Source organism: Carassius auratus, chromosome 6 (genome assembly GCF_003368295.1).
Source record: "Carassius auratus strain Wakin chromosome 6, ASM336829v1, whole genome shotgun sequence".
Lineage (NCBI taxonomy): Eukaryota > Metazoa > Chordata > Actinopteri > Cypriniformes > Cyprinidae > Carassius > Carassius auratus.
Genome location: NC_039248.1, coordinates 21,204,403 through 21,215,408, shown reverse-complemented (window position 1 = coordinate 21,215,408; position 11,006 = coordinate 21,204,403). Strand labels below are relative to the sequence as shown.

Here is an 11,006-nt window from a genome sequence, read left to right as displayed (position 1 = left end):
GTATTACAAGTTAAAGGGAGTCAAACATCTATCAAAGCCAAAACCGCATGGTGCTTTGTTCACACACCAGGATCAAACAATGATGTATTTGATCAACAAGAGCAACAAACTGTCTGTTTAATTGGCTGGGTTTGGGTTCCCTCTGACATCTTAATTACAGCAGAAGCCTCGCATCAAATTAACCCAAAATGATGTTAATTGAAATTAATCAAAGCAATAAACCCAACATTAATCTATAAACCTTTACGCTGAAAGAGAGGTTTTGACCTCTCATGCTAGAGAACCACTATGTAAACAAAACAGATCTATAACCACTCAACACTTACAATACAGACATGCCAGTTTCAAGCAAACCTAAGTGTAGATAACCCAATAATGGCCCTTAAAAAATGATATAGAGGTTTCAGCTGTCACCTGACATCTACACCGACTTCACTCTCTCTGTCAGGGAGCACACACGTAAATTAAACTCCCTCCAGACAAGCAGAAGTATTTCCATTCTTCTGAGTGCTCATCTGAGGGGTTTATAAAGTGATAATGAACTGTCGTACGTCGTTCTAACACAAGCCCTCCTGAGGGGAGTGGGCATGAGTAATGGGACGCATTATTATTGGAGGTAAATTATGGGAAGCATATGGTGCGGTTGAAATGATTTAGAGATGGTCCTAGAGGCTGATGTGACTCAGAGTGATTCAGGAAGTGAGGTGTAGACCATCGCATGACGGGCCAGCACGCACACTGGGACAGTAAAGGACAAACGTTGGTCAAGTTTTCCAGCTGCTAATGTTACACAGGCAGGCTATGCGACAAGCTGCTGTCCGACTGATTACTTTGTTAATCGGCTGGTAGCGCTTATTCAAGACAAATGTCCTGAAATGAGGACAAAAATATCTAAGAAAGTCTCTTGGTAGGCATGGAGTGATGGGTGGGGAAACTGAAGGAATTCAAGATATATTCCTTTCAAAATGAGTTTTATCAATTTTTCACATGTTGTGAGGATGTCTATGTCAGTCTATCAACCCTCTATCACTTATTAGACCAAGTAAACCCGAGAAAAATCTGTGAAATATGCATGGAAGTAATTTCCTTCACATCTCTCAATCTGTGATGCTTGTTGCTGTGAGAACATTTCCAGCAGGTCTATGGCAGCTGTTCTCATGCATTTAATATCTGAGAGGAGGCAGGAGAGGTTCTCAAAAGAGGGTCTCAACACTGCACCGTCTCCTCCTACCAAAGCGTTGAGCACTAATTGAAAATGATCCTTCTTAAACAAAGATTAAATAGCTGTCAAGTTGGAGAAATGGAACATGCTGTAATGTTGTGTATACCTGAAGATCTTGCGATGGTAGAGGTCACACCAGTACATCTTGTTGGTGCTCACGTCCACATCTAGTGCCACAGCGTTCTTCAGGGTGGGCACTACCTGCGTATAGTCCTTCTTCACCAGGTTAATGCGCAGAATCTCATGTCGGTTAGTAAACATAAGATATGGGCTTTTACCTAGGAGGAGAAAAGAAAAAGTTCATCAGCTCACTAGTTATCTTGGGATCCAATCAATATTAGTCCATTTTGAGATAATCAACATCAGAAAAATCATTAAAAACAGGACAAAGAAGTCCAAATGAGATTTCTTCAACTTTGTTTTATAAAATTGTTTTAATTCACCTTCATTCAAAAACAGACCCCAGAATCTCACATGCATCTCCCTCGGTTTGAGAAATCACATTTATGGGATATAATTATTTAAGGTAAATAAATAAATGTAGACCTGAAAAAAAAAAAAAAATACAAATATAAACTTTTGGGACCAGATTTATTAACATCTTAGAAAATCTTAAGCGTTAAAATAGTAGTGCAGTTTATTCGCACCATGAAGAATTAGTGCAGAAAATGCATGGACAGTTATTATTGCACCTGATCTTACTGAATATGAATTTGTAAGTGTTTTGCTTTCAGATGGAATATTTATGGGAGAAGAGTTTTAAAATTAATCACGCAACGCAATTTACTAATGTTTGCTCTTGTCAATTTACTGGTATTTTAGCCATTTGCTAATTTGCCCTGTTTAGTGAATCTGGCTCTAAATAAAATAAAAATGCTTCTCACACTCGTAAAACTAAATTATCTGTAGTATGCCATTCATGTTCATTTCATAGCTCTATACTCTTACTGTATGCTAACAATTGTTTAATTTGTTTTTGTTTTTCTTCTAAGGAATTTGATTATGAACCTCTAGGACAAAGTTGAAATGAAAATAAATTATTGCTGAGAATAATTTCAGTCCAACACGCAATCTACCAACACACCAGCTGACAACACGACTGTGTTTGTGTTGGATTCCACTGTTACTTATAAGTGCGTATATGTGCTACCGGGCAAAGGTAAAAAAAACAAAAAAAAAAAAAACACACTAAACCTCAAATGATTAAAATGCTCCCAGAGGAGAGGAATATTTTATCATTTAAATGATTACACTTGCCTGAATGCAAATGTTGTGAGAAAGTAGCTAAAGAGAGCTGGCACTTCAAGTACTGCCATAAAAAAACTGCAGCCTTCTCAGATGAGTAAACAAATTAGTGCATATTTTATTTAAACAAGCATAGTGGCTGATTTACTGCACTCATACTATTTATTAATTAGAAAGGCACAAAAAAATAACCATATGACTCGCACAAGTGAACCCATTTGTGTGCATAAAATCACTGACTTAATTTTTCTTATTGCTTATTTAATTTGCAGAACAGAAGCACTTATTTGTGTGCCTAAATATAAACTGCAGCATTCATTTACACACAAATGCTGTGTGTAAAGTGCACCTGCAGACCATGTGATTCAGGTTTCCGGGTTAGTGACATGTGGCTGAAGTGGGTTTGAGAGTTTCCAGCTATTTACCCTGCACTGAGGCGTGTATGGAGATGAGTGTGTGTACTGTTGGGGAGCTTAGTCACTGCCATTTGGTGCTCAGTCATGCCAACACAGAATATCACTGACCCTATTAGTTTATCCTCTATGTAGCAGCAAGGGCACTCTCCCTATTTCTGAGTCACTTGGTCCCCTCCAGCTCCCCCTTCAAACCTACTTGATATGGGTGTAATTCATTTTCATCTCGTCACCTGCTCACATCACATTAACGCTACGATCCTGAGGAAAAATCTGTTCTCCCAACCCTCATTGTACCCTTCCTATGCCCTCTATTATACTTTCATTCAGCTTTTCATCTTTAATAAGCTCGTCGCATCCAGACATCGCACGATTTGTATTGCTGTAGAGGATATAATGTGATTGTCCCACAATCTGGCTTCTTCTCAACAGTGATAGTGAGTTGCATGCCAGAAGCAACTAGAAGTAATTTTTTAAAGGTATTATATAAAAAAAAAAAAGTGAACACTTGTTTTTATTAAATTCATGCAACATACAGAACAACACAGCTAGAAAAATAAATCTTATCTTTATACAGATGAGTTTTGATGAAATGTAGCAACTACCAATGAGAATGCAGAGTGTAATTGTGGAATGTGCTACAGACCCGGCCTGGTTGTTAGATGGACTATAATCTGGTAAGGTCATGGTTAATTTGGTAGACTATCTTGGTCAACTTGGCTGGAGCTGGAAGACTATTATGACAAAGCTGGGGAGAATATATGGTCTAAGCATTTCCAAAACTATGTAACTTACCACCTTGGGCAGGTTTTTTTCCCCTTATTAATATTAAATGATAGTATAATATAATATAATATAATATAATATAATATAATATAATATAATATAATATAATATAATATAATATAATATAATATAATATAATATAATATAATATAATATAATATAATATAATATAATATAATATAATATAATATAATATAAATACATTTTGTGCTCAGATGTTTGGGGTCAGTAAAATGTTTTTAAATGTTTTAAAAGTAGGCGAACAAGGACTGCATCTTTTTGAAATAACTGTTCTCTATTTAAATATATTTTAAAATGTAATTCATTTCTCTGATGGCAAAGCTTAATTTTCTGCATCCATTACTCCAGTCTCGTCACACGATCCTCTTCAAAACATTTCAATTTGGTCATTTTGTCATCAAGAAAAAAATATGATCAATGTTGATATCACAAATTCAGCTTTTATATAAGATATTACTTTTTTGTAACATTATGAATGCATTTACCTCCACTTTCAATCAATTCAATAATGTTTCCTTTCTGAATTAAAGAGTTAACTTTAAAAAAAGAATAATAATAATACAAATACTGACCTCAACACTTTCAACAGTAATTGTAAAGAAACAAATACCGGAGTTCATAGAGAATTATTGTTTTTTTTAACTGTCCTATCAGAAAAAGCTTCCTTCATAAGACTGTATGATCTACGGATGCCAAGTGTTAAAGACAAATAAATTACAAAAAGAGTGCAAAAATATATAAAAGTGCAGGGGGTGAAGCAGAGAGAGATATTGAGCGAGCATAATGAGGATCAGGTGCTGCGTGGTCAGGTTTGGCCGGGATATAGAGAAGATGAGTGGAGCTAATGGATGAGATCTCTTTTCTCTTCCTTCCTGCCTCCCTCTTTCATACTTGATCTGGTCTAAGCCAAATACTGGTATTGCTGAGGCACTGAGCAATGCTTGTGAGTTGGAAAGGTGGGTGGAGAGCCCGTCCAGATTGTGTAGGAGAGAGAGAGAGAGCACTTCCTGCTGCACTTCAGAAAGCCCTCATGGACCACTGTATCGTCAGCAAATATTTTTCATTTCCAACAAGAGTCCGGATTCAATCATTCTTACCCATCTGCTGGAATTATCAATCTTAGAAAGAGAGGGTGAGAAAGAGAGAGAGATACAGAGAGAGCAATGTCACTTCCAGCTTCAGCTGAGCTGCATTACATTTACATAAAGTAGCATGCTGACCATCTTTGGTGTCATGACAACTACTTTTGAGAAACGCATAAATCAGCATTTTCTCAGATGGCCATATGTTCTCGAAGCATCTTCATCCTGAAGGTGAAGCATCGCTGACTAAAGGGTTTTTTAAGCAAAAGGACAGGATCTCTTAAACTGCCTTGATCCTTTATTACAAAGAACTTACAAAACATGTTACTGTACTCCTTAAAACATGCTGAAGTGTCAAGAATCAAGTATATCCTGTGTCCTAACTACAGTACATAAATTAATTGTAAAAAAAAAATTCAATTTATTGAATTACTGTGCCACTAGCTGTATCAAACAGAACTACAACAAATCATGTTACTTAAAAGTAACAATGAATATTAACATTATGTATATTAACTGAACTAACTTGTTTTTGTTAATACTGTAATAATAATAATAATAATATATATTATAATTATTATATACAATATAATTAACCATGCATGCATTGCTGTTTTTCATATTAGTACTACTACTTAAAATAACTAATATTATTTTATACAATATAACACAAAATTAACCATGTGAATTATACATATTTATTGTTCTTTGTTTTGTTATTAATAATAATAAAAATAATAACAACAACAACTACTACTAGTATTACTATTCTTTATTACAATAAATATTCAAAATGCACATGGATTTTTAATTGTTGCTAATAATTAAATAATCCAGTGTATTTATTATTGTGTCAAAATGTAGAAAATGAAATGAATAAGTTCTTAATATCAGTTATCAGAAAATAATCTGCATTGCCATCGGTCATAAAAAATCATACTGGTTAAACTGGTCACAAAAATGAATTCTGCAGATACTGGCAGAGTTTCTGTTCTAATCAAGGCATTTCCTGTCATGTTTTTACTTTAATAATAAAATAAGTATTATAACATAAAAAAGGCAACCTCAAAAACAGTTGCCTTACAATATGTTTTTCCCAAGGCCACAGTGGCGACAATAAGTCGAGGACTGTCCAGTTTATGGTTCAAACTTATTGAAGATCCACAATTATCCTTTTATGATGTACCATCATATCATTCATGCTTTTGATGAACAGCTGGTCTCAGCCCTCCAAACACACTGTGCTTCTTCCAAGACATCAAGACCGTTGCCGCTGCCTTTGAGCTTCCCACTCGATGATTACTGCAATTCTCCACTGTGCTTCACTTCTGCAACCATTTCATCCAATAATATCCCTCAGCCGCTCACAATGGCAGCTCAGAAAATAAACGCAAGCCATCAGTCCCAAAGACACACAACACAACACATCCAAACACGTATTTGATTTCCTCCACAAGCTGTTCCACACCGCAGACTGGCTGTCTGTCCCAGTGTGCAGAGCACAGACAGCATGACACCGTTTCATCAATTCCTAGAGTCTTATATAGGAAGCGAGGTGACGGAAAACAGTTGGGAGTGAAAGCATGAAGATAATTAAATGATGCATGTGGGGGTGCTACATCTTGACTGACAAGTAACAGTGAAAAAAAAGGAGACAGACATACATTTTTTTTTTAAGTGTCTGCGGTTATGCCAGTGCCACTCATTTCCCATAACCCCCTCGATCATGTCACTCAGCTGAGTCTCACATTAAGGCCAAATTACACGGCTCAGATTTACTCTCAACAGGTGAGTGACCTCACACTTATAATGACAGTATGTGACAGGCCTATCAGAGAGCTGGAAGCACATAACACAGGGTTCCCACACTTTCTCTATCACTTCTCCTGTCATTCAAATTTTACAGATATGGATTCAAACAGCCAATATTTTAGAGCTGCAAATAGTTAGAAAAAAAGCTATTTGTTACAGTAATTTTTATGACTTTAAGATTTTAATCAATTCCATGCCTTTTCCAGCATCCCTAATTTCAAAAGCTAATAACATGTATTAATAACATGTACCGTATTTTTTGGACTATAAGTCGCACCTGAGTATAGGTCGCATCAGTCCAAAAAAACGTCATGATGAGGAAAAAAACATATATAAGTTGCACTGGACTATAAGTCACATTTATTTAGAACCAAGAGAAAACATTAACGTCTCCAGCCACGAGAGGGCGCTCTATGTTTTCAGTGTAGACTACAGGAGCACTGAGCAGCATAGAGCGCCCTCTCGTGGCTGGAGACGGTAATGTTTCCTATTGGTTAATTTCTCTTGGTTCATTTCTTTCAGTTCATGTCAAATTAATTTTGATAAATAAGTCACACCTGACTATAAGTTGCAGGACCAGCAAGACTATGAAAAAAAGTGCGACTTATAGTCCGGAAAATACGGTATTTTAAAAAAAGATCAACCACAATAAACAGGTCTTGTAATAGGAACATCAGTAGATTTTTCTTTTTTATTAATGTGCAAAGTTGCTTAATTGCCTGATAACTGTAAACATACAGGTATAGTACTGTAAAAAGCCCCCCCCCCCTTTCATATTTGTCACACTTAAAAGATTCTGATCATTAAACAACATTTTAATATTACACAGACAATGCAAGTCAATACAAAATGTGGTTTTGAAGTGATGATTTCATTTATTAAGGGAAAACTGTCCAAAACTACCTGGCCCTATGTGGAAAATTAATTGACCCCTCCTGTTAAATTATGAAAGAACCATGTATTAAATTTCACTAGTCACACCCAGGCAGGTGATTACTGCCTGAACTCTTGAATCAAGAAATCACTTAAATAGAACCTGTCTGACAAAGTGAAGCAACACCATGCCCGCAATCTAAAGGAAATCAAGAACAGATGAGAATAAAATAGCTGACATGTATTAGTCTGGAAAGGCTTATAAAGCCTTTTCTAAGGCTTTGGGACTGCAGCGAGCCAAGGTCAGAGCCATTATCCATACATGGAGAAAACTTGGAACAGTGGTGAACCTTCCCAGGAGTGGCTGGCCAACCAAAATTACTCAACGGTCATAAAAGAACCCAGAACAACATCTAGGTCAGTGTTCATGATTCAACAATAAGAAAGAGATCGGGCAAAAACAGAATCCGGTGGAGAGCTCCAAGGTAAAAGCCACTGCTGACCTCAAAGTACACAAAGGCTCGTCTCACATTTGCCAAAAAATATCTTGATTATACCCAAGACTTTTGGGAAAATACTCTATGGACTGATGAGACAAAAGCTTTTTGTAAGGTGTGTGTCCCATTACATCTGGCATAAAACCGACACAGCATTTCATAAAAAGAACATCATACCAACAGTCAAACATGGTGGTGCTAGTGTGATGGTCTTCAGGACCTGGATGACCTGCCATAATTGATGGAACCATGCATTCTGCACTCATTGAGAAAATCCTCAAGGAGAATGTCCGACTGTCAGTTTGTGACCTCAAGCTCAAGTGCACTTGGGTTCTGCAGCAGGACAATGATCCCAAACACACCAGCAAGTCCACCTCTGAATGGCTCAAGAAAAACAAAATTAAGGTTTTGAAGTGGCCAAGTCAAAGTCTGGACTTAAATCCAATTGAAATGCTGTGGCATGACCTTAAACAGTCCTTTCATGCTCGAAAACCCTCCAATGTGGCTGAATTAAAACAACTCTGCAAAGAGTGGGCCAAAATTCCTCCGCAGCGATGTGAAAGACTCATTGCCAGCTATTGCAAATAAAGTTCACTCAAATTTAATTCGCATCATCCTTGACTTTTCATTAAAAACCTTATGACTTCCTTTTCTTCGAAACATAAAAGATGATATTTTGAATATTTTTATTTGTCCTTTCAGAGGAAGTCAAAACATCTATTATTACCAGTATTCCTCAAAATGTGTAGATGACTCATGAATAGAAGAATAAATGGCAGAATTATTTAATTTGGTGCTGAGGCTGACACGTACACAAATAATGAGTGGCCTGTGTCTCTACTGCATTCATCGGATTTGCCTTTCATTTATAATATCGGTCTCCTCTAATCTAAACACACTGATTATGCTAATTCAGATGTAACAGAATATTTAATTGAAACATTGCATGCAGTATTAAGCAACGATGCTCACATACGAAAGGTGCTTTATGTGTTGTTCTGTTTGTTTTTGGCTGAATAAATGTAAACCCCCCCGAATGTGAAGTCTTACTAACAGGGTCACTGAACACTCTCTGGAATCTCTATTCATATCACAAGTCATTATAGCTCATACTGGCACCCAAAGGTCATATTTGCAGTTACTGTTGTGTCTGAAAAATGGTTGTCATGCCCAGAAAACCAGTCTGTGAACACAGCATAGGAAAACGCACCTCCCTCTTATCTTTAATGTGCCTCGGCCTGATATGCTTATGAAATGGAACAAAAAAAGTTATTTATTTTACATTTTAAAAGATAGACCTGTGGCAATAACATCAAGCTATTAAAATGATTTAATTGCTTTTTCTTTTCTTTTTTCTCTTATGATTTTAGTGTGAAAAACCATACAAAGATAGAAACTATCTATTTTTTTTTTTTTTTACCTCGGATAAAAACACACACAATGCACTATATAGAGTACACTATCTTGCTTTGCACTAAGATTCAATCAATCTTGAAACGGACCACACAAACTTAAAAAGCTATATCAGACCTGAACACAATACCAACAGAATGCAATTTCCTGAAGAGTGAAATCGCTAAGTTTTCAGTATGCTCTTTAGCCCGAGGGAACGGTTTTGTTCGCCAGCTTTACACACTGCACTTAATGACAGTGTTTCTCCAGCTGTCATCCAGCCTATCGGGAGTGCTGGAAATGCACTCAAGTTTTATGCAGGCTGGTCAGGCAAATGAAGGACAATAAAGATGAGCATCATTAGGTACACAAAACCCTCACGATTCCAAAGCATGCGATGCCGCAGCAATCCCAATCTTCTTCATTAAACAAACAAGTAGCCAGCAGAAAAAAAAACCCTCACGGTCTCCCTCACTTGTCAAATACAAAGAATCTTCAAGAAAAATACTGTCCTCCAATACCACTCTAGTGAATAGATGATGCAATTTTTGACAGCATTTTATTTCGCTTTTTTTTTTTTTTTTTTTTAAAGGTCTGTGTTGTATTTATTTGTATTTATCTATCTGTATTTATTATAAAAAAATGTTTTATCATAAATAAAATATTATAATTTAATATTATTAATTGAATTATTATTATTATTATTTTTTTTTACTTTTTAAATGGTACCACTATTTGTTTTATTGGTTTTGGAAATATTTGTAACTTCAAGATAAGAAACAACGAATTGACAAAAAAAATTATAATAATAATAAAAAATAATAAATGCTTAACTCTATTATGGAGAGTCTCTGAATTGTTATTATTTTTTAATCACTGGTGTGATGTCCCCCACCATTAGTATGTACAACAAAAAAGGTACATTTTGAACAGTGATGGATGGAGATGCTGGTGTGGCGTATCTTACCCACTGCTTTACACGTCTTGGTAACCGGGTCCATCTCGTAACCCTCGTAGCATTCACATTTGTAGTCGCCTTTGAGGTTGACACATATTTGACTGCAGACATCAGGGTTCTCGCATTCGTCTATGTCTGGAGAGGACCATCAGAAAAGCATTAGAAACAGAGCAGGGATACACAGAGAGCAGAGGCTTTTGTAGCGCAGTGTCCACAGACAAGATAAATGATGCTTGCAACACCATCTGGGGATTTGTCCACTATCAATTTCAAAGCGATGGTGCTGAGAGTAAACAAATCATAGATGTTCACAATGCCCGTACAACAGTGGGTACAATATAGCATTGCATCAAAATGTTTGTATATGACATAATATATGTGTTACCTCCACAAGTCTTCTTGTCAAGGAGCTTGTAGCCCGAGGGACATTCACACTCATAGCCGATCTGACGGTCTTTACATATGTGAGAGCAGCCGCCATTGTTGATGGCACATTCATTCAGACCTATGACAGAAAAAAATAACAAGAAAGGTGGTGTCAAAGGTCAACGTGCCCAGCAGGAATTGGACGGTAAGTGCCCACTGCAACCTTACACCAGCTGACAACATACTGCTTCTTTCTCATTTTCTAGGTTCAGCCTCAAGACTTTATGAGAAATTGATGAGGTGAGTGCCGTCAAACTGAAAGACCTGCCTTAAATGCTT

General features: G+C 36.5%; 1 protein-coding gene across 4 annotated transcripts in view; it reads right to left on the bottom strand.

Moving 5' to 3' along the window:
• The window catches only part of LOC113100892 (low-density lipoprotein receptor-related protein 8-like), a 146,553-nt gene that overhangs the window by 23,205 nt on the left and 112,342 nt on the right, over positions 1-11,006 (bottom strand). For all 4 annotated transcript variants that reach the window (XM_026265403.1, XM_026265405.1, XM_026265404.1 and 1 more), the window contains exons 8-10: positions 10,687-10,806; positions 10,311-10,436; positions 1,329-1,500 (exon numbers count right to left, since the gene is read on the bottom strand). In XM_026265403.1, the coding sequence (XP_026121188.1) occupies positions 1,329-1,500; positions 10,311-10,436; positions 10,687-10,806 (418 nt within the window). The remainder of the gene's footprint in view (positions 1-1,328; positions 1,501-10,310; positions 10,437-10,686; positions 10,807-11,006) is intronic.